The sequence below is a fragment of the Seriola aureovittata genome, chromosome 14, assembly GCF_021018895.1.
Source record: "Seriola aureovittata isolate HTS-2021-v1 ecotype China chromosome 14, ASM2101889v1, whole genome shotgun sequence".
NCBI lineage: Eukaryota > Metazoa > Chordata > Actinopteri > Carangiformes > Carangidae > Seriola > Seriola aureovittata.
In genome coordinates this window covers 666,454-691,059 of record NC_079377.1, presented here as the reverse complement: position 1 = coordinate 691,059, position 24,606 = coordinate 666,454, and the positions used below count along the sequence as shown (strand labels likewise).

General features: G+C 41.3%; 1 protein-coding gene across 3 annotated transcripts in view; it reads left to right on the top strand.

Moving 5' to 3' along the window:
* The window catches only part of hspa12a (heat shock protein 12A), a 51,339-nt gene extending 31,150 nt beyond the window's left edge, over window positions 1-20,189 (top strand). For 2 of the 3 annotated variants that reach the window (XM_056395475.1, XM_056395474.1), the window contains exons 7-12: window positions 2,223-2,394; window positions 12,350-12,436; window positions 13,539-13,643; window positions 13,722-13,980; window positions 17,325-17,428; window positions 17,828-20,189. In XM_056395475.1, the coding sequence (XP_056251450.1) occupies window positions 2,223-2,394; window positions 12,350-12,436; window positions 13,539-13,643; window positions 13,722-13,980; window positions 17,325-17,428; window positions 17,828-18,459 (1,359 nt within the window). In that variant the 3' untranslated portion in view covers window positions 18,460-20,189. The remainder of the gene's footprint in view (window positions 1-2,222; window positions 2,395-12,349; window positions 12,437-13,538; window positions 13,644-13,721; window positions 13,981-17,324; window positions 17,429-17,827) is intronic. The other variant, XM_056395476.1, reaches the window with a different exon arrangement.
* Window positions 20,190-24,606: the final 4,417 nt, after the last annotated feature.

Genomic DNA, 24,606 nt, shown 5'->3' with positions numbered 1-24,606 from the left:
AGACATCATCCACATCTGCCTAGGAGACTAAAAGACAGGAATGCAAATGTCAGCTGATCTGGAAAAACATTGAAAAATTAAAATTAAAAGACCTAAAAAAAACTCACTCAAGAGCGTCGATGAATCTCTGAGTTTTAAAGGTAAATTGCTTCATAGGTGTTTCTACTGGTTTTAATCCTCTGGTGTGTTTGTTATGGAGAGGACACCTCTGTGGATAATTCAGCTGCTGGTAAAAACCTGCTGAACGTCTGGTTCATAAGTTATTAGAGAAACAATCACAATAAAGTTTAGCATCAATCTCAGCTCCAACTCTTCCCTGAGTCTCTGTCCTCCGTACAGCGTCGCTCAAACACTGACTGTAAATGTCAAACTGCTTCATTCAGTGTTTTTAATGGTTGAAATCACCGGGTCTGTTTGATTTCCTGAACCACTGATACTGAAGGAATCCAAACCGGGAGGAGCTTACTGTAATGGTGATGAAGACAACAACTCCCATGATCCCACGCTATTTCATGACATCAACCAATGCTGTGTTTTGTTATTGTTTTGATTGAGAGAGCCCTAGAGACAGAAGGTGCAGACTGTGCATTTAAATTCAGGCAACAAACAATGACTCATCATGTTTTCCCTTGTCACTTATCAAATAATGTCATGATTTCCTTTTGCCTTGATACTAAATTGTGATAATCCGCCTTCTCTCTGCAAAGTTAAAAAGTACACCTACATACCAACAACTGTACAGAAATGTAAAAATGACAAATTGTGATTCATGATGTGTCATGTCATGATGTGGCTATTTTGCTGAAAAACAGTTTACCTGCCAAAGTCTTTGGCTGTCGGTGGGTGCAAGTTTTTGTTTTTGCCTATGGGACCAAACCTGGCAACCTCCCTGTGACAAGATATCATGAAGCTGTCAAACTATCTTGTCTGTATATAAATACAGCGGTTCTGGGCAGGTTGTGGAGCTGCAGAGTTACTGTTAGTTCTCTGTGACACCCTGCACATTACACATAGATATATGATCTATTGATTTCGTAAAAACTATGGACTATAGACATTAAATGAATACCTATCCTCTCATGTAGCTGGACAGTAAGAAAATCTTTTCCCTCAAAGATTCCAGTTGTAGAAATGATGTCAAAGTAACAGTAAAAATCACCTGAACCTGAAACCAAATTCACACTTTCAGTCTTTTGAACAGTGGTTCTAGACTGATCCAGATTCCTCTCCTCTCCAATGATGTCATTCTTTTGTCCCGATCATATCCCTCGTGTGCATGCTAAAGGAGGAAGAATGGTGTGGGGGAGGGTGGGGATGTTTATTTGCAGTGGGGCTGGAACTAGGAATGGAGGGATGAGCTGACAGAGAGAGGGAGGGGATGTGATTAAAACACAGAGGTAGAGAGAAAGGGGGAGCAGAGTGGAAGCTGGGTATCTACAGTGATTTAGCGTCCAGCAGTGCAGCACTGTTACCACTCCTCTGATCACATCATCCGTCCGTTCTCCAGGGACGACTGATGACTAAAATCCTTCATCTGGTTCAAATGTAGAGCTGAAAACCACCAAGGTGTAAAAAGTGTATGTAGCTTAAAAGTAGATAAATGTCAATGTTGAGCTTCAGTCAGACAAACACAACAATGACACATGATCATAGAGGATATGATGTCACTGACAGGTGACCAATCAAAAGTTACAATGATTAAAATCATAGATTTTTCTTGTTTGAGAGTTGATGGAAACATTTGGGATAGTGCAAAAACACAACTCATCAACATATAGAACATAGATGTAGTTTAAAAATTACAGATTATAACTTTAACTGCAGATAAACATTAATATTGGTTTGGTTCTTCTTCTTTGGTTTGTGCAGGTTTTTGTGTGTGTCATAATTAATTTGTGATCTCAGACGTTAGTATTACTGTATTTATAGCAGCTAGTGTAGTGACTGTGACTGCAGGACCTCAACAGCAAGAGTCAGCATCACTTTTCATATACACAACTCTGAGCATGTTGTGACCCAAACAATATCACTGTGTTCAGAAGTCATGAGCTCTTCTACGGCTGTTTAAAGTTTAGACCTGGACACGAAGAACAACTAGCGTGTGGTTGCCGTACACAGTTTCAGACACAGCCTGCTGTAGCATTATGGACATTTTGAGCATGTCATCATTATGACACTTATGTTTGAGAGAAGCTGAAAACAACTTTTCTGCCCCTGTGTAGTCTGGCCTGGTGTCCCGGGAAAACCCAGAGCAGCTGATCATCGCCTTAGAACCCGAAGCAGCATCAATCTACTGCCGCAAGCTCCGCCTCCACCAGATGGTGGACCTGGGGACCCAGACCTCCCAGAATGGCTTCAATGCTACTGACAATGTGGGGAGTGGAATGACCCAAGGTAAGTCAAGTAGTGCTGATTGTTTTTATCATGACGATGCTCTCACAGTATTTATCACCTCTGACCCCACACTGTGTCCACTACTAATTATGCACACCATCACACCACTACACTGAGGAGAGGTTTCTGAGTGTTTCAACTTTGTCTTCCAATATTTCCTACAGCAGTGCTCACACTGTAACAAACTATGAATGTTGTTTCTTCAGGTTGTAGAAAACATGTTTTCTTTTTCAAGTCAAACTCATTGACTTTTCATTTTTTTCCAACCATCACAGTTTATTTTGCCCCTGCTTCGTTTCTGAGATTCTGTCCTGCACATTAACAATTAACATTATTCACATCAGTGGTTTTATTAGAGACTTCCTCCCAGCTCACCACTAATGTTTTCAACTGTGTTGAGTTTCATGACATCAGAGCAGAGCAAAGCTCTGGGACTTTTATATCACACCTATGAATGCAGTAACTACCTATCCTAAAAAACACAATCAATCAACCAAACTTTTCACACAAACAATATTGTTCTTTACATAATAAAAGGAATAAAATACCCCCACCTACACACAGAGCAATAATTGAGAATGTTATAAATAAAAACAATAAAAATAAAACAATAATAACATGAAGACTGGAAATCAAAGATAAAGATAAAATAAAACAGAGGAGATATATTGTAGTGAATAAAAGCAGAAATAAAGGGTGGAATGTTAGAAGGAAAAGATAAATCACCTTTTTGAGGGCCTTCCCATGTCCAAAAACTCATGAAACTTTGCACATTCATCAGGCCTGGTGAGAATTTTAATATTTTATGGGTTTTATACATGGGCGTGGCAAAATGGCTCACTAGCACCGCCTGTTTCACCTACAAGTATGAAATTCGGTAGATATATAAAACATGCCAGGACCTACAAAAAAGTCCATGGCACTTATACTCTATATGCAACAAGAAGTCAGCCATTTTGAATTTCCTGGCACATTTTTGCAAATTAAGGGTTTTAACAAACTCCTCCTACAGATTTGATGAGATCTACATAATATTTGGTCAGTCTCATCTAAAGACCTTTGCCATGTTAAATTGTGAAGCTTTTGACTTTTCGTTGGAGGACCCACCCATGGTGGCGCAGCAAAGTTTTATCCTTCACCATGAAAAATCAACTCGTTCTCATTCCAACACAAATTGTCCAAACTGCCTCAAGCTTTCTGTGTTTGATAAGAGTCCTGCCCTGAATACACCTATATGCCCATATTCATTGATAGTCATAGGGCCTCCTTGTGACAACAGGCAACAGGAAATGCCATGTTTTACCATTTAATTTGTGTCTCCTACAGGGTTGATCATAACCATCTCAAATTTGGTGACCAAATGCTTAAGACCTTCCTGATGCTTCATTGTGAAAACTGTGAGTTTTTGATGAACGGCGTGTCCTGAATAAATTACTCACTATAACTCCAGCATGCATTGTCCAAACTGCCCCAAACTTTATATGTTTGATAAGTGTCCCGCCCTGAAGACATCTACATGCCCATATCTAGTAATACTCATAGTGCCACCCCATGGCAACATGTGACATTATGTTTTACTGTTTAATTTACTAGCAGGTTGAACTGGCCCTCTTTAACAGGGTCAGAAAATACAATAAAGGTTGGGGCTCTGGCAGTGAGGTGAATATGAACCAGGAAGTGGCTTTATGTCTATGACATATTGTCCAAATTGAAACCTCGCTGTTTATTATTTGTCTTGATTCATAAAAGCAAAATTGCCTTTTTGAGGGCGTTCCCATGCTCAAAAACTCATGAAACAATGCACATGCGTCAGGCCTCGTGAAAACTTACATTTGATATGGGTCTGACAAAATGGCTCGACAGCACCACCTAGAATATTTCAACAAGGCCCTTCCTATACCCTTGGTTTAACCTACATGTACGAAAATCGGTAGGCACATGCATCATGCCATGATGCACAAAAAAACCTCTTGCATCCATAGTCAACCCAACAGGAAGTCCGCCATTTTGAATTTGCAATTTTGGTGCCGTTTTTTGCGATTTAAGGGTCATGTACTTTAATAAACTCCTCCTAGGGAATTTATCCGATACATACCATATTTTGTCACACTTATCTTAAGACCTTTGCAACGTAAATTGTGAAGCTTTTGAGTTTTCATTGGAGGACCCGCCTGTGGCAGCGCAGTGAATTTTGATGATTTGCCATAAAAATTCAACTTGCTCTTATTCCAACACAAATTGTCCAAACTGCCCCAAACTTTGTAGTTCTGATAATAGTCCCGCCCTGAATACATTCATGTGCTCATATTCAGTGATACCCATAGCGCCCCCTTGTGGCAATAGGAAATTTAATTTTCTTCACTCTGATATACTGCTCCTAAAAGTTTAACCACACCCACCTCACAGTTGGTCAGGAAATGCTTAAGAACTTGATGATGTCTTGTAGTGAAAACTTTCGTGGAACAACCTGCCCATGGTGCCATGGCGAATTTCGATACTTTGCCGTGAAAACATCAACTTGCTATAACCCAAGCAAACATTTTCCAAACTAGCCCAAACCTTATAGCTCTGATAAGATTCCCGCCCTGGAGAGATCTACATGCTCATATTTAGCAATACTCATAGCGCCACCTAATATGACATGTAATATTTTACAATTTCATGTACCAGGAGGTGGACCACACCCTCATCAAAGGTGGTCAAAAAAGAACGGCAAATTCACAACAAGAAGTGGTTCTAAATCCATTATGCATTTTCTATTGTGCGGCAAACATGTCCAACCAATCCTTCTCACCCTGGTGATCCTACAGTGTAAACATGGTGAGTTTTCACTTAAGGGTGTGGCTTTAGTGGTGGCGGTGAATTATGAAAGAGGAAGTGGTTATAACTGTAAGATACTTTGTCCAATCTTTTCCAAACGTGGTCAGAGCATGCTTTACACCTAGATGATGCTTCCCTGTGAATATTGTGAGTTTGTAGAGCACATTCAATTTTGATGTATGATGTGCTCTGATCCGGATCTGATCTGACACACATGTGTGCTTATTGTATGGTCTCCGGCTCCACCTGGTGGACCCAATTAAGAACGACAGCAAACACTCAATATCTTCAGTGGCTTTAACTCTATTGTATATTGTCAAATCTTACCCAAATTTCACATGTTTGATGACAGTCTCACACTGTAAACATCTGCATAGTAATATTGATATTCACAGTGCTACCTACTGGAAACAGGAATTATCTCCTGTGCAACAATTATTTAATTTACATGACATTTTCGTTGTAAGGTCTGATACAGAGCCTCATGCGTGCCTATTGTGTGGTCTGTGGCTCCACCTAGTTGTCACAATTAAGAATGCATATAAAAATGCTTTAAATCTTTTTTGCTGCCACACGGTCTGTGCAATAAATCTTAACCAGTGAGCGCAGTGTCCAGCAGTCGTTATGATGTACAACTGCTTCAAATGGCGTGCTGCAAGTCCCCCCTTGGTGCGCAGGAGTGCGAGGGCCCAATCAACGCTGCTTGCAGCTTTAATTAAACTGTGGGTCTGTGTGGGTAATTTCTGCTGCACATGACCCTCGACTGTCCACGCAGCAGATGCACAAACTGCACATGCTCTACTGAAGTGAACTGGAGGCTCATCTTTACTGTAATTTCCGTCCTTGAGTTTCACACACTGTTTTCATGTTGTTCAGCCAAATAGAAAATAACAGAGGAGCTTTCTTTGTGTTGCCACCATCATGTCCACATGCAGCTCCTCATCCTCCCTGGACCACGATCACGCCTTCATAATGAAAATCAACAATTTCACTGTTTGCTTTGTTTCAAAAACTTACCCACACTGAAACCTAATTATACAATAATTATACGGGATACAGGATCTGGAGAAAGTTACTGTAGGTTACTGACATGCATTACTTTAACAAAGTCCAGCTTATGACCTGGTTACTGATAAACCGATACACAGATATACAGTAGATAAAGACAGAAGCTGAAACCAAACTGACAGCTATTATTTACCAGCATGTCAAGCAGAAACAGTAAACTCCCCACCTCCCCCTCCTTTTTTTTAGACCTCTATTTGAACAGTAGGGTCAATAAATGAAGATTCTCCTCTGTAAAGACAAGTGAACATCATCTCCCTGTGAACATCATGTGCCCTCACAAACTCTGTAGCTGTGTCTAATCATTTTAGAGTTTAGTAAGAAGCATTCATCTTGTATCTGATTCATTAACATCTTCTTCTTTCTCTCCCTATAATACGCTGCACATTTTATTTTAGCTGTTTCAAGGTTTAAAAACTCTTTAACTGCCTCAGTGTCCCATAAGACTGTTGTCCTTCATCATCTAAAGGAAACAGATCAGAAAGAGAAGAAGAAACACAAGACTAAGCTACACTGAGTGTGAAACATTGACATTGTCTGATGAAGAGCAGGTGTGAGGAACAGTCTTGTATATTAAATGGAGAAACTTTGAGGGAAGAGAACTAACAGTTGTGGTTTTGCAGTGAACTGGATTCACAATTTCTTCATATATAAAACAGTGTATGATAATGTTTCACTACATGGTACAAAAGACATATGTAGTTTGTTTAGAGAACAGACATGAGTCGTAACAGGAACTAATCAGCATCACTGAACACTGAGACATCACATCCTGTCTCATTACTTCATTACCTCACCATTCGTTAGTGTTTTATTATGAACTGAACAACATTCTGTATCACACTCTCCTCATGTTTGTATCTGGAACAGCAGGCTGCCCCATTTTTGACCAAATACCTCAGTCACCATGACGACCTAGGAACCAAATCTGGAACTAAAATTCCCTTTTATTTATTTCTGTGCTCATTTCAAATGCACCTGAAGAGCGAAGAGTGGAGGCAAAATTGTTTGATACTGCATAAAATATATCAAAGCAACTTTCATAAATGATGTGATGTGTCTGAAACCTAGCAGCACCCTAATGACTATTTAACACTAAACCTAGCCACCTCCCATGAGTTTGTGTACGTCGACAAACCATGCACATCTGGGCGAGGTGGTGTCTTGCAGTGCTCTACCGCTCAACACAAGGTTTCAACTGTGCCTGTACAGCAGACTACGTCATTTGAATGTCTTGCCCTATACTGGCTTGCAGCCTCTGTTACTCTTGCTTGTTTACCATCCTCCCAGAACATCCTCTGTGTTCATTAGTGAACTGTCTGAGCTACTCACATCTGTCTGTTCTATGTATCATTCCATTTTGTTAGTTGGTGACCTGAACATTCACCTAGGACTCTAAAGAATTCTCATTTGCTGCAGAATTCATAATCCTACTTCATTCCCTCGAATTTTTCTTACACGTCAACTTCCCCGCACATACTAAAAGTCATACACTGGACCTTGTCGTTCCTCTGGGATGGCTGTCCTTTTCAATGTTGGTATCCCTGTCCCCTCACATCGACTTCATTCCTCTCACACTATTACAGGAACATCACACGCATTAGCACACCTGTTCTTATGGACATGTTAGAGGCTGAGCTCATCCAAAATTACACAAACTCCTCTCAGATACCTTAAGTCATCTTGCTCCTCTAAAATCACGCACTGTATCCTCCCATCATACTGCCCCATGGTTTACACCAGAGCTGCAAAAATTGAAGGTAGCTGGTTGCCAACTAGAGCGTCTCAGCAAGAAAATTGGTTTAAATGTACATACACTAGCATACACAGAGCATGTCAGAGATTATAAGGAGGCACTAAGCAAGGCAAAAAACACTTACTAGTCAACCATTATTTCAAAAGGACAAGGCAACCCCAGAGCTCATTTTCTCACTGTCAACAAGCTACTTCAATCAGCAAAACAATTTCCTCTAGCCACCTCTACAAAACTGCTGTGATTTCATGGACTTTTTCCAGAACAAAATCATTTCCATCTATCAGCAGCTACATAGTATGTCCATGAAATCAAGTGTTGTCATCCCCCTCCCTCCCTCCCTGTCAGCTGTTTTTCGGTTTTCTCCCCTGTTGATGAGCAATATGTAACCAACCTTTTCTACCACGTGCCTTCTTGACCCCATGCCCACTCCTCTGATAAAATCATACCTGCCTGTCCTCTGCCCCCTGCTGACACAAATCATTAATACATCTCTTCTGTCTGGCTTTGTTCCTCCATGTCTAAAAATCACCTGCAGTCCTAAAAAAAAAACCTGGAACTGACCTGGATGACCTCAACAACTACAGACCCATCTCCAACCTCCCATTGCTAGAAAAACTCCTTGAGCGCACTCTGGCCAGCCAGCCCCTGGCTCATATGTCTGACAACAACCTGTGGGAAGAGTTCCAATCTGGGTTTAGGACAAAACATAGTACAGGAACTGTCCTCACCAAAGTGACAAATGACCTACTCATAGCTTTGGATTCTGGTTATCTCAACATACTCATTCTGTTAGATCTGTCTGCCGCTTTTGATACAGTCAGCCACAAACTTCTTCTGGATCGATTAGAACATTTACTTGGTGTCACCGGCACCCATTATCCTGGTTCAGGCCCTACCTCACAGCAAGAAAACAATGTGTCCATCAGCAACCTCAGGTCTCCCACATCCCCCCTTTCCCATGGTGTTCCCCAGAGCTCAGTTCTATGGCCTCTACTTTTACTTCTTGGACACATAATTTGTCGACACGGCCTCAATTTCCACACTGCTATGCTGACGACACACAAATCTACATCCACACCAAGACCCCAGACACTTTGCCGCCATCTAACCTGACAGACTGCTTAAATGATATCAGTGATCGGATGACCTGCAGTTATCTCAAACTCAACCAAGATAAATCTGAAGCCATCCTCAATGCTTCACCAGCCACACTTTGCAAAGTTCCCAAGTTAAATCTCAACATCCCTAGGTCCATTACATCATCCGTAGCTGAAGTCATAAATCTTGGTTTACCTCTGGATTCCACCCTCTTTTTTGAACCACATATTAAAAATATCACCAAAACAGCCTTTTTCCATCTCAAGAACTTTTCCAAATTACGCCCTTCTCTTTACAATTCTGTAGCAGAGACCCCCATCCATGCTTTCATTACAACCTGACTCAACTACTGTAACGCTCTTCTCCTCAGTGTACCCTCACAGGCTTTAAATAGACTCCAGATTGTTCATAATTCAGCTGCAAGAATACTCAGTCACACACGGTCCTGGGAGCACATCACCTCCACACTTCAGCAACTACACTGGCTCCCAGTTAAATACCGCATTCACTTAAAAAAACTCCTACTTGTCTATAAGTTTCTCCATGATCCGGCACGTCAATACCTAACCAATCTTCTCCACCCCTACAAACCCTCAAGGTCCCTACGTTCCTCTGATGCCCAATTAGTCCACACTCCCCCCTCCAGACTGTGCACCATGGGCAACAGGGCCTTTAGTATAGCTGGCCCTAACCTTTGGAATGCTCACTCCCAGAGTCTATGCCAATGCAAAGCTGTTTCTTCTTTTAAGTCTCAATTAAAAATGCATTTATTTAGACTGACCTTTTTCTGGTGCCCTGTGAGATGTATTCTTTGCGATTGTTGAATTGTTCCTTTTTTATTTGTGTTTATGAGTACGCACATGTGTATGTTTGTGTGTATGCATGTGCATGTATGCAAATAAAAACAAGATAGACAATTTATAAAAATGAAATATACACTTTATATATATAAATATATAATATCTATTATGGTTCCTAACATAGTTCCTGCGCCCCTGAGCTAATACAGAGTGTTTTCCCCTCTACTGTCTCTCCACTGGTTCCAGTCATGTCAGAGAACGGACATGTAGGTTTTACTGTCTGTTTCGTCTCTGACCTCCTGCACCGCCACATTTTCTCCTCGTCTCTGAGATCATCAGACCAAAGGCTCAGGGCTTAGGGCGTCACTTCTATACCGAACATCTTCACATCTTTTTGCTTGGATTCATCTGCTGTTGGTTTAGTGTGGATGTGTAACTGTTGTTTTGTTTTCTGTTGTCCACAGTATCTCACTCAGCAGCTTCACTGTACTTCATCAATATGTTCATCTGATCTAACACTTTCTACACAGCAGAGCTGGGGTAAAATCTACAGCATCTTTCTGCTGTGTTCACTGATGAAAAGACAGAGATCAGGTTTCAGGGAATTTGGTATAAACGTTCACTTGAACTCAAGGATGAACTGATGAGAATTCGGTGGTCAAAGGTCAAAGGTCACTGTGACTGCACAAAACATGTCGAGAATGTACACACTGATGAAGTGCAGCTGGACTGGATTCTAGTTACTCTAATTCATTTCATTGTGATAGATTTGCAGTGGTTTGAGGTTTTTATTACAATATTACAAAAACAGATTCAACCCAACATGTTGGAAGAAAACGTCTCCACTAAGACTCATCTCTTGAGGTGATAGTTTAAGTGATGTTGTTGGATGATCAGTGTGGTGTCAACTTAACTGGAGACCTCTCTCATGCCCTCCGCATGCGAGTTGGAGAGTTTTATTTCCGTCTTTATTGTTTCCTTTGTGTCAGAGGAAATGTCCCTCTGACAGGTCTTCCTGTTATCATCCAGTCAACTTCGGGTCTCATGACCTTACGATCCTACAGGTTAAATAGAGGTACATTTTACGTTTAAGACTTTTCTTTTTATTAAAACAGAAAATATTCACCTGTTAAATAGATTGTTTGTTTATTCTTGTGTCATTTAAGATGAAAACTAACTAACTCTTCTGCAAATGAAGAATTATGAATCTCCTGTGTTGATGTTGGATGAGTTGGTCTGGACTTTCACTTATAGTCAGGGTAGTTATTTGTTTATCTTTAACTGAATGTGTTTGATTTGGTTCTTGTTATGCTGCCTCTTAAGAAAGTCAGATGTTTTATTTCAGTGAGTCTTACAAGGTTAAATAAAAGTTTGATAAAACACAATGATATTCTTGAACCTGCCAGGGTGTTGGTAGCTTTTTTAAAAATCTTCCAAATGTGGATACAAATGCTAAACCTGGAATAAATCTCCCTTGGGTATTACTCTTTTGATAATTTAAATATAATATGAATGAATGAATAATAAATGAAAATTCAAGATGGCTGACATTTCTGGCAAGGAATAAGTACATCCACTATTTTTTCATATGATATAATCCAGGTTTCAGATCAAACATTTTAACAATATAGAAGGAGAAACTTAGTACACTGTAAAAAATGAAATGAATATAGTATAAGTTTTCAGCAAAACTCTTACTCACAAAAAAGCTTACTCACTAGCCTAGCGCTAGCGAGTTAGCCTAGCGAGCTAATATTAAGACAAGTAAACAAGCAGACTGTCAACTCTTACAGAACTTTTGGTTCATCACTCATAATAAATGGTTTGCAAATAGATTGTGTTTTATGCAGAGTTTTTCACATTAAATATTAGATATTTCACAAATAAAGCTCTGAGGAAATGTAAGAGATCATTTGACATCCTCATAGTCTAAAACATAAGATTACATTACATAATCATTGAAATCTGTCCTGTAAAATTCTGTGGTAAAGTATACTGTATGTTTCCTATGACAGAAATGACGAATATCTTGAAATTTAGAACATTTCAAGTGGCTAATGGGATTTTTCAATTGAATGATCCCAGGGGGATAAACATACCAATTAGGATGCTTGTATCCACATTTGAAAGATTATTGCAGTTATATACTGCACTGTGACATATTCTCCTCAAGGCCTTTTTATAGTGGTAAATACTCTGCAGAATATGTGTATGTGTTGATGGACAAATTATGTTTATTATTTAAATGTAGCTTTTCTTGACTGTGATCAGAATCAGACTAGCTCTCAGTGTGGTGATACATCTCAGCCTGCTGCTTGCCTCGCACACCACTGTACATATGGCACACAGCTTCACACAGCAGAGCTTCACGCCTTCATCACACTCACAAGAACATTCTTTCTCTGTTAACAACCAGCCAAGGAGCATGTTCGGCGCAACCGGCAGAGCCGCACCTTTTTGGTGGAAAATGTCATAGGGGAGCTTTGGTCGGAGCTGGAAGAAGGTAGAGTCTTTATCTTCTTTTACTCATCTCTAATGATTTCCTTGTCCTCTTCAGAGGGTAACTGCTCTTGCTTTTCCTGTGCTGCAAATCTTTAGATATTAGAACACAGAGCATGTTGTAACCCAGAGATAATAGAAAATCTAACATTTACAGAAATAATGTGTATATTTTCATATAATCTTTTATTTTTTCATATTTTATCTCACTGTGTGACCAAAAGTAGTTCCACTTAATTCAATGTACAGATGCCTGCATGTGTCTGTTTTACCTCCTGCTCTGGGGTTTACTTCTAAGGTCCTTGAGGAAAAATATTATAACAATGTGGGTTTTGTTTGGGTTTGTCACTGCCTCTGTCAGCTTTGATGACATGACTGACTTCACTAATTGGTAGGACCTGGGTCAGGTAGCAACAGGCAGGTGACCAACTGCTCAGTCAGAAAATGAAGGTGAACAGTTTACACACTGATGTCCTGACTCACTGTAGTGGTGCACACACAGTTTTCCTGTGCAGTGAGGAATTACAGGTAACACTTCAGCTGTTCTTACTTTCAGTTTGACCTCAAATTAGCATCCAGTGAATTGTACAAATAACCAGGATGTCTCAACCACTTGGTTTGTAACCTGTTGGATCATGTGTATGAATTATGTGTAATGGCTGGAGCCCAATCAGTCTTGGAGTCCAGTTGAAAGTAACTGCTCTGTAAATCATAGGTCCAGTGCTCATCTCATTTTCCCCAGAAAGGAAGAAATTACTGTTTTATATTTGTGTAGAAAGTCTTCAGATGTCATCTTGAATGTGTTTCAGTGTGTGAATCATCTGTCCACAAGCCCGTCTTTGCCCTGAATCCAACCATTTACCTCATCCAGTTTTCCTCTGTCATCACACCAATGAGCTTCTGACTCTCCAGCCACAGACAGCTGATCTCTCTGTGTGGTTCAGTACACTGAAGAGTCACGTCCGACCTCCTGTGGGAGTGTAAAACAACAGGGCTGTGGTAGATAAGAGTGGATGCAGGTCAGAGCAGTGAGTCCTGTCAGGAAGGAAGCTGTTAGATAACTCACTGCACACACACTGCTCCATCTCTGTGTGTTCTCTGTGCAGGTGACCGTTATGTGGTGGTTGACTGTGGTGGAGGAACAGTAGACCTGACTGTTCACCAGATCCGGCTTCCAGAGGGACATCTGAAGGAGCTCTACAAAGCCTCAGGTATAAATAGGCAAAACATGATATTTTTTCATCCTGCTGTCCACTCATCGTCTAAGTCACAGTACCTTTTTTACCCAGGTGGCCCCTATGGCTCTATCGGGATTGACTATGAGTTTGAGAAGCTGCTGTGTAAGATCTTTGGCCAGGATTTCATCGACCAATTTAAGATCAAGAGGCCGGCCGCCTGGGTGGATCTGATGATAGCATTTGAGTCTCGGAAAAGAGCAGCAGCTCCAGATAGAACCAACCCCCTCAACATCAACCTGCCGTTCTCCTTCATCGACTACTACAAGAAGTTCAGGGGCCACAGTGTGGAACACGCCCTGCGCAAGAGCAAGTGAGTACATTCAGAAAACCAGGGAGCACACCCTGAACCAGGGACTACACCCTGAAGCAGGGACCACACCCTGAACCAGGGACCACACCCTGAACCAGGGACCACACCCTGAACTAGGGATGCCCAGATTAATCATGATCGGCCAAATTTCATTAAAAATACCTGACCGGTAGATATGGATTAATGCTCCTAGTCACCTTCAAACCGATCACCTGAGGTTAATACTCCGGTGTCTGTGGCTGACAGAGGCACAGTGTGCTGTGTAGTGTAGTCACCCGCCCCACCTTGTTCACTGCCTATTTCTTCATGAAGGAGGCTCTGAGGCTTCCTCTTCTTTAATTATGTTTAACAAAAATGTAAAATTATATCACTCGACTTTGGTAATGAGGTACAATAACATTCATGATTTTTGTAAAGGCATACTACCTACAAACCTGTTACTGAATCATGACAAAGTTTCAGAGCAACAGAGACACAGAGCGTGGCAGTAACCATAGTTACTCACCCACACACCTGCCTGCGTGTGCACAGCGAATAAATGAGAATAACAGATTTATGGATATTTCTTCGTCCTGATGATCCGAAGAACTCTGTTTCTATGTCTTGTCTATTCCTGTCGCCAGCGTCTTATCATGCAACAACCTTAAACTTACCACAGAGTAATATGATTTTCCCGAGTGTCTAATTGAGCTATTCATGCTGTTAGAGACTGTGTATGCTACTCACATGCAATTAGGTTTACTGGAAGATTTAAAAAATACCAGTTTGATATAACAATATGATATTGAAGAGGATGAAGCTCAGCTCTGCCAGGCCCCAGCCTAAATTAACCCCTGGCTCTGTCGTAGTTTAATCAGATGACCATTTCGTTCTCCTCCTGAAAAGAAGAGGGGAGGGGCTCAGTCCTGGCAGGTTTTGTGCTTAAATTGCAGGAGTTTAAACTTAAGCTGCGTTGACTTGATAACAAGTTTAGAGTTGTTTGAAATGAACGATACCACATTGCTTACACTATGCACACAACATGGCTATCATACTGCAGCCACGGGTACTGAGTTAGTTCGGTGTACCTGTCTATCCCTGTCTGCACCTACATTCTGATGAAAGGTCAGGTGGTCTGACCGACTGCACTACCAAAACAGCCTAATGAATAATGATCATGACACGACCGTGTGTCATTTTAACTCACAAAAAATAGTCGCATATGCGTCACAGTTTGATGCGCTGCAATGTCTGCTGAAATTGATCGGTATCAGCCATGGATCTGCCGATCTCACTCATAGATGATCAGTATGGATATAGGTGTTTAGGAAACAAAACCTTTTTTCTGAGAGTGAGATGAGAAAATGTAAATCTGTATCACATCTGTGCATGAAGTAGAAGTGGGGTCCAGACCTGGTTAGCCTAGCTTAGCATAAAGACTGGAAGTAAGGGGAAACAGCTGTCCAGTCTGTCCAAGTCCAAAAATACACCATTCAACATATCTAAAGATCGTTAATTAACATTCTGTGTGTTGTTTGTTCAGTGTGTAGCACAGTCATCTGCATTGGCACTATGACTCACTATAGTAAGTTAATCATGTCCTGACTCCAGCATCATACTGAACACACATACATGAGACTAACAGACTGAGCGTGTTTACCAACATGTTGAACTGTTAGTACTTTTATACTCATATAACTCACTAGTTTTTAATTCTTAATCTCACAGAGGTGAATAAATAGAAACTTTGAATCAAATATATTTCTCCATCTAAGCTCAGTAGCTGCAGTGCACAACAGTCTCCAGCTGGTTCCATATTATTGTAATGTGACATATTACAGCTTTTTTTTTCAATACAACCTTGTTCTTCATGAATTGAACTGTTTCCTGATGAAAACGTTTCCTCCACAGGGATCTAACAATTTTTACTGGATCTCATATAGTGAATGAGGTTGGTGCGCTCTTCCACTGGAGAGACATGGATCCTATAATCCACCTCAGACCAGACATATAACACATATACAGTTTATTTCTACATCCATGCATCTTTCACATTGTATGACGTGAGCTTGATTTTAGCATATAGCTCACAAGGTGAACCTTTAACTGAGGGAAGAGCAGAACCACTAACTATGAAACACAACATTAGATTCCAGTGACAGACAGAGTAGACATTAATGATGACATCACTTTTCACTTTCAGCCATTAGGGTAGTAAAAGGACTGAGGTCTCGGACCAGCATGCAGTCTAGATTTTAATGGCCCTGTCTCATTGTCTGTGCGGATGTTCATAATCCCACTGTGAGTGACATTAAATACATTTATATGGCTGACACTGGAGCCTCAGTGGCTCTGACGCCTGACTGAAGTACTCAGTCTGTCTCCATGTGTTGGAGAGCCTTGGGTGGGGCCACAGATGGAGACTATGGATTCTATGGATGATTTAGCAGAGAGCGTCAGACAGAGAGAGGTGTGTTTGTTGGCCTCCAAAGACAGGACTGAGACAGAGCAGGAAAAGATTAATGACCTTGTCCACCCAGAGCCTGGGCTGCCTCTGCTCACTGCCTCTGCAATTCAAGCTGGGACAAACAGTTCAGTGGCTGATGAGAAAATATTCCAATAGAATGTTTCAAGCATGATTCAGATTCATTTTATTATCCCAAGCGGGAAACTTGAATTGTAGAGCTATAAGTTGCTAATATTTTTAAATTTTCATATTTTTCACTGGAACAGTATCATGGTCACTGAATATTGTGTTATCATTTTACAAACTAACGTAAAAGATTGTGAGTCATTTGTAACTGATGTGTGAAGGGTTGAGTTTGATGCAAGTGTAGAAACACACGAACAGTTCATTTCACTCAATGTCTGTTTTTGTTTTACATGAAATTTGGCAAAGCCTTGGATATTGTATCATATATTTGAAATTTGTTCTCATTAATGTTGATATAGTAGACAACAGCAGCCTGCACAACTCCAACTACTTCAAACAGAATGGTGGCACTCACAGAGGAATAGTTTAATGTGGGCTGATGAACAAATGTCTTTCAGCTGTGCCATCATCAGCACATTAAATAAGAAGACTATCTTCAGTTCAGTTCAATTCATTTTATTTGTACAGTGCCAAATCATAATATGCATTATATCATGGCACTTTACAGGTTTACAGGTTAATACCTTACTTTATTATAGAGAGAAACCCAACAGTTCTCACAAAGAGCAAGCACTTGGTGACAGAGGGGAGGAAAAACTCCCTCTTAAGGTGAACAAACCTCAACAGAACCGGGCTCAGGGTATTTGTTCTCATTACTGTCGCGATGTCAGTTTGATCATATCACCTCTAACTGATCCTCTCTCCTCTCCAGTGTGGATTTTGTTAAATGGTCATCTCAGGGCATGCTGAGGATGAATCCAGATGCTATGAACTCCCTCTTCAAGCCCACCATAGATCACATCATCCAACACCTCAGTAAGCTACACTGATAACTGCAGCACCTCCACACACACACACACACACACGCACACACACACACTCACACACATCTCTCAGCTTTGTGTAGCTGCAGAGTGATGTGAACAAAATGTCTAATGGTAAAACTGCAGACTTAACTTGTGATAGTAACTAATGCAAACTACACATCATACACTGTGTACCATACAATGTACCTGGTTTTAGGAAGATACAATTCCACCACTGTGACAAGTGGCTGTGGGTACTCACAGTAATAAAAGTAAAAATTTCTCTGAACAACAATAGAAACTTAAACACATCACTAAGTAGATAATTCATCCTCAGTGTATGTTCCCCTTCCTGTGACACAGTTACAGTCACTGGTTTTATTCACTGAGATTCTGTTTTCTCCTCCAGCTGAGCTCTTTGACAAGCCGGAGGTGAGCGACATTAAGTTCCTGTTCTTGGTGGGAGGTTTTGCTGAGTCGCCCCTGCTGCAGCACGCTGTCCAGAATATGCTGCAGGGCCGCAGCCGCATCATCATCCCCCATGATGTTGGCCTCACCATCCTTAAAGGCGCCGTGCTGTTCGGCCTGGACCCCAGTGTCATCAAAGTCCGCCGCTCACCCCTCACATATGGCGTAGGCGTGCTCAATCGCTTCGTGGAGGGCAAACACCCGCCGGAGAAGCTGCTGGTGAAGGACGGCACTCGATGGTGCACTGACGTTTTCGACACCTTCATCACTGCCGACCAGTCTGTGGCGCTGGGTGAGATGGTAAAACGGAGCTACACGCCGGCCAAGCCGTCCCAGCAGGTTATTGTCATCCACGTCTACTGTTCCGAGAAAGAGAGCGTGGGGTTCATCAGTGAGTCTGGTGTCAGGAAGTGTGGGACACTTCGTCTGGATGTGAGCGGAACAGAAAGCACAGCTCCACGTCGCGAGATCCAGACACTCATGCAGTTTGGTGACACAGAGATTCGAGCCATGGCGGTGGATGTGTCCACTGGACGCACCGTCAAAGCTAGCATTGACTTCCTGAGCCATTAAGTAGGCCATGAGAGAGCTAATGTAACAGAAAGGTTGGAGGGAATCAAAATGGAAAGACCAGGGAAAGAAAAGGTGTGTGTTAGGATCATCACTTCACCTCATCCCAGTAGTTTATTTACTGACAAGCTCCGTAGTGTTCACTCTCTCATAACCAACCCAGACACCCCCGCTGAGGCTGTAGCTTTGTTGAGTCAGGTTTAAGAGCTTGATCACTTCCAAGCCATAATGTATTACAGGCCAGCTTTTCAAACCTTCTCTGTGCACTCCAGTCGTACAGTAAATTGTTCCTACATAACCACAGTGGATACACATTGAGAGTACATCTCTACATGCTTCAGTTTGTTTTAATGTTGCAGCAGATCATTGTATTTCAATCATGATGCTTGTGGTTGCTCCACATTGTAAATGTGCACCATAATACATGTTGTGTGACAAAAGTCTATAAAGGTCATAATAATAACATGCCATCAGTTCTGATGGAAGCTCAGCTCCACCTCACCACAGTTCTAAGGGCCATTCCAGTGGTTTTGCATGATTGAGCCCTTTAATCAGTGTAAAGTGTTAATACATTAAAACACACTGCCAGTTTATTTAGGATTGATCCACAGGTTCCACAAAGCCTTTAGTAATAGTGATCCTCTTCAGGGAACAACTTATGGTATCGCAACCTAGTACTCTGTGAAACAAGTAGTAAACAACACTGACATATTATCACCTTGATATGGTTAAAATCAGTATTCATTTGAAGTTGTCTTGAATCTTCCTCTTGATTCACTCTTGGTCTCCACCAGCCCTTTACCAAGTGGTCCCCACCTACACCTGGACAGGAGGTGTACAGTGGTTCACCAGAGGCTGCAGGCTGACGAGGACAGTGAGGCTGAACCAGACTGTAAAACTATGAGCCAGATGCTTAAGTCCACTGTAGATTTGAGTGACACCTCTCTGTGTTCTTAATACAAATGAAATTGAGTATTAAGGTACCTGATAATTAGTAATCAGTTACATACAGATGTTTGAGCCCCATCATGGCTGCCTAAACAGCTGGAGATAGAGATGGGCCTGGGATTTGAAGACACTGCTTTTCTACAAATTATCCATGTTCAACAGATAAATGCCCTTGTTCTGTTTTTTTGTTGCCCTCATGGCAATGAACACTGCAGACAATAGAACAGACCTGATTTAGAGACAGTCTCCATTCAGAACAGGCGATAATGGGCCTTCATACTTGACACTGATAAGATAACCTACGTAAATATTGACACATGCTTAAGCATAGCGGTTGGTACCATAAAGGTACAGAATTTTTAAATCCACCCATACCTGGAGGACAGGAAAGCAATCTAAACCCTGATGTCATGCCTTGGAGAATATCTCCTGATGATCTCAAGTATCTTATTTTTTAATCAATGGGCCAAATCATGCAAAGCTGCCAGTATGGTCCTTTAAGATTATCCACACATTCCAAGAATGTGGAACGTGCTGCGAGTCCAATCTGACGAGTACAGCCATCAAATGTGCTTAATTGTTGCCTTTATTTGTTTATGCTTCTGATTATCACTTGAATATTTTGAAGCTAGGTGTGAGACAAACAATGAAGTATGTTTATTTCTGTAAATACAGTATTTAAATTTTGTACAGATTACAGATTTGTACAGATTTTAGCATCGTTTCCGCAGCTTTAGAGCCAAGAGTATGAGTGTGTGTGTGTGTGTGTGTGTTGGGGGGGGGGGGGGGGGGGGGGGGGGGGGGCAGTGTGTTTGTGTGTGTGCATGAACATCTTTCAACATTTGTTTTTTCTCACTAGCCATAGCATGAGAGGCCAAGGCAGCTTTGATTGCCTTGTTCATTCAAAATGAGAGACTGGCTGTGTCGCCTGTTTTTTTTGTTTTGTTTTGTTTATTTTGCAAACACAAAAGACACTTGAATACCTCCATCCTTTAAAAAGCATTTCAATCAATAAGTCTGCTGTTACTTAGTTTTGAAATGACAGCAGTGTCTGAATGTGTCCAGTCCCCTTCTCCATCCACCCTGCAGTACAAGTTTATAATGATTAATGACATATTTAATAAGAAATATGAAGACGTTTCCACCCCACTGCAAAGAACTTGAGCCACTGAGTTTATTAGAAATGCTTGTTTCTGTGTTAAAACCCAGGCAAAGTCAGCAATAATCATACAACTAAACAGCCACATTTAAGTTTTAGTTCTTCATTAACAGAGTGCCTAGTACGAATAAAATGTGATGTCAAGATTCACTCATCCCATCAGAGCATCCCTTCACCCTCCTAATGACGTATTTAGCTTTATACATGTGTGACCTCAGACATAATCACTGAGAATCACACATCTCAACGCATGTTCATCTGACATCATGGTGAAGTGAACAGGTTGAGTTACAGGGGCCTTACTGTGAGTCATCTCTTACCCTGATCAATCTCTGCTGGCAGCAACAATACATCCTCATTCAAGCTCTGTCATTGGGTCACTGAATATGATTATCGTTGTGCAGTTTGGTCCATGGCAAAATGTTTGTGTTGATTCTCACTCAACAGAGCAGGATTACATAACATTATAGAAGGTGTGATAATATGACAGCTTCCTTCAAAGGTCAACACTGTCAAAATGATTTGCTGTTGTCACAAGTTTGTGAGTCTGCCTCAAAGTAACTTAAGTAGGTCATTGCATCCCACACACTCTGTCTGTCTGTAGTCTCAATACAAGGCAATAATGTGTACTTCCAGAGACAGTCCTGGCTGACGGTCTGTCCCTGAAGTTCTTCATGGTGTCACCAAAGTAGATGATACACACCAGAGCATGATTGTCAGATTATCTGTTTTGGAAAGTAACTAAAGTTGCTCTTAGGGCACTGCCCAAATGCCCTTTGCCTCCATAAGTGAATCCACTGTTTGAAATAAATCAATGTCATGTATAAATGCTGGTGTGACCAGGGCCCTTACACCTGCTTCAGCATGTTAGCTTGCACTGAAACTTTCATTTCTGTCATATGGAACGATGCACTTCCTTCCTGTCTGGCAGTTACAGATGGAGACTGTACATCCTGACCACATGTGTCACCATATCCTAACACAACTCAAGGAAACATATGATGTTTACATTTTACACAGGTCTCTAAGCTAGCTAAGTAAAGCAGACCATGAAACATCACATAAAGAGGCAACATATCCCCATGATAAATCCTGGAAGAACTATGAGCCTTTTTATTGTCATTAGCTTGTTTGTCTGAAGAAAGAGGCCAAGTCATCATTGAGCCATTGATACTGACACAGCCCCCACAGATATATAAGTAACTAGTAAGATCTTAATTATAACCACTTTAAAATCCATTTCCTTAGACTCTTTTTTTGAACTGTGAATTGAAGCTCGTCTCACTCAGCGTCCATGTACAATGTTGCACAAGCTTCAGTGTCCTCTGCTGTTTTCGGCACTCTTTCTGCAATGCACGTTTTGCATGTTACATAGAAATGACTGAACGAGACTGCTATTACTAGTTCACAAGGTTTACGACTCACGATGATGATGATGATGATGATGGTGTTTTCTGGAGGAACCTCACAGTGTTGGAGACTGGTTTGGCTGTGTGTGTGTTAATACTCTGCTGCTTTCTGAGCTGATGTAGTTAATGTTAATGCTCATAACTGATGGCAGCTCATAACCATAGCAAGGCAGCACTTACATACTTTACTGATAAATAACCTAGTAACCTTTTATTCCTTCTACATATCTCTGTGCTCACTAATGATGGATATCCAGAGGAATGATTTAATAACACCGCAGTCTTTTTCCTTGGTTACATAATTACATAATGACCTTGAGTATTATATGATGCACAGGACAATGTTATGTAGCAGCTTTATACTTAAAGCGATGATAAAATTACATGAAGATATGTTTACCTGACATTAGCTTTCTCTTCTCAGCACGTGAGGCACGTTGACATTTTGGCTGCGATGTCAAACTCCTGGTCAATCAGTCTGAGGTCCAGTCATTCAGTGGAAGTGATTTGAGGTAGCAGTCTAGCCAGCTTGCATTATGTACAACTATCTGCTTAACACTATTTAGAAAAAATAATAGACAATAGAAAAAAATTACTGCTAAAAGGACTGAGCTTATAGTTAGGATCCTCTCAGCCACTCTGGAACGCAACACAATGTACACTTTGTTCTTTTAGTCCTTAACTGATGATTCAAACAAGTTTTGTCTTTCTTGTTTTTTTTTTTATTTTGAGTTAATTAAATGTCTTGTCCTCTTGCAATTTTCACACAGTAATGGGTGTATTTTTTTTTTTATCTATGATATCACTGTCAGACTGTCACCAATAAAATGTATGTGTATTTCAAAGAACATTCCTTTGTGCTGTGTTTTCTGCTCAGTTCGTTGTGTTAACGTTTTCCCGTTCCCTGCCGTCAATATAAATAAAGCATACATGTGTATCCAGCCAAACAACAGCAATTTAGCTAGCTTACACAGCCTACTTTACAATGTCACTGTAAAACCATAAAAACACACTGAAATGTCATATAAACATGAAATGAAACAAACACCAACCTTGTGCTTCTCTCAACCAGGTGCTAACCGAACGAAAGTGCTTTTAAGAAGCACCATGTTACCAGGTCTACCTCGTCACATTCTTTCATTACTTTCGTTTTTCTCGCTACCATTATAGCACTACTACAAAATAAAAGCATGGCTTGCACAATAAAACCAGCGGAACTAACAAAAACCATGGGCTTCGATAAATGTTTATAAAATGATCAAACATAAGGTTAATGTCACGGGTGTGACTTAGAGGTAAAACATTTTTAAATCTACTGGGGAGCATATTGACCAAAAAACAGCAAGCGTGTGGTTATAAAAAAAAAAATGTATTACAGATTAAAAGTTAATTAATTAATTAAATTAATTAATAAGTAAGTTAAGAACATTTTTTAAAGATAATAAAAAAGAGTCCCAAATGCCCGACCACCAGCATGAGTCCCCGTGTTAAAGAGTCCAGGGTCCAGCAGTGTTCAGCAGTGTTCTTTGTAGCACCCACATGGACCTTGTGACCTTAATAATCAAATAATCATGCAATTAGATCAATATTCCAAGGCAAACACAGGCAAAACACAAATTACTGCCAGGGCACATTCAATTTCGTGAAAAGGGAAAGAATCGGGAATTAACTGGAGGACCTATCCCATGAAGCGTGTCCCTCTCTGTCCCTCACTCGTGGCTCCTGCAGGCTGTCTCCAAACTGTGCCGTTTCTCGTCTCTTCTCTGCCATCAAGGTCTTCTCCGTTCCTCTGCCACTCTTAGCACGCACGTCCTGCACACCTGTGCTGCATTAGCTGTGGAGGCAGGTAGAAGGCACCGCTGTGGAGCCTAATGCACCAATCAGTGCTTCCCGCACCCAGGTGTCATCTTGGGTTAAATGAACCCCGCAAAAGCACAGGAAGTCTCCACCAAAAAAACAGCACCGCCGCCAGGATCAGATGAGCACACACACAGTCACCCTGTGACACTCCCCCCAACTCAAAATGTTCTAGTCCCTAGAGCTACTCCTGATATCTCAGGGGTCTACACCTGTTTACCCTTTGGAAACGTCTTAATTCAGGGGCCTGAGCTTGCTTAACAGCTCCCCCTGGGTGGAAAGGGAGCCCAAAACTCCACACTGTTAAACCTTCATTGGTCCCACTGGCCTGAGGTTCAGTGGTCTCAGCTGCTCTTGGGCCCAAACAGGGGAGGCAGGGGCATAAACTGTTGCGGTGCAGGACACGGTCTGGGCCATCTTTACCTTGAGGTCTAATTTTATACACAGAGCGGCGGTCTGTATAAGGCCCTTCTCTGGTCTAAAACCAGCACTCTCCTGGAAGAAGTGGGACATCCTGAGCTGTCCTGTCATATATTCTCTTGTTTTTCTCTGCAGCTTTGTTCAGGTGAGCTGTGGCCTTACTGTAAAAATAGCTTAGCTGCCTATGGTGTTTACCAACCCACTCAGTGGTTGTAGAGGTAACTTCTATAGGCCCGTAAAACTCCATTCAAAATGTCCATGGGGGTCCTAAGGTGGCGGCCAAACATCAGGAAGGCAGGTGCATAACTGGTGGAGCTGTGGATGGTATTGTTGTTGGACTGTACTAGCCCCGGCAAA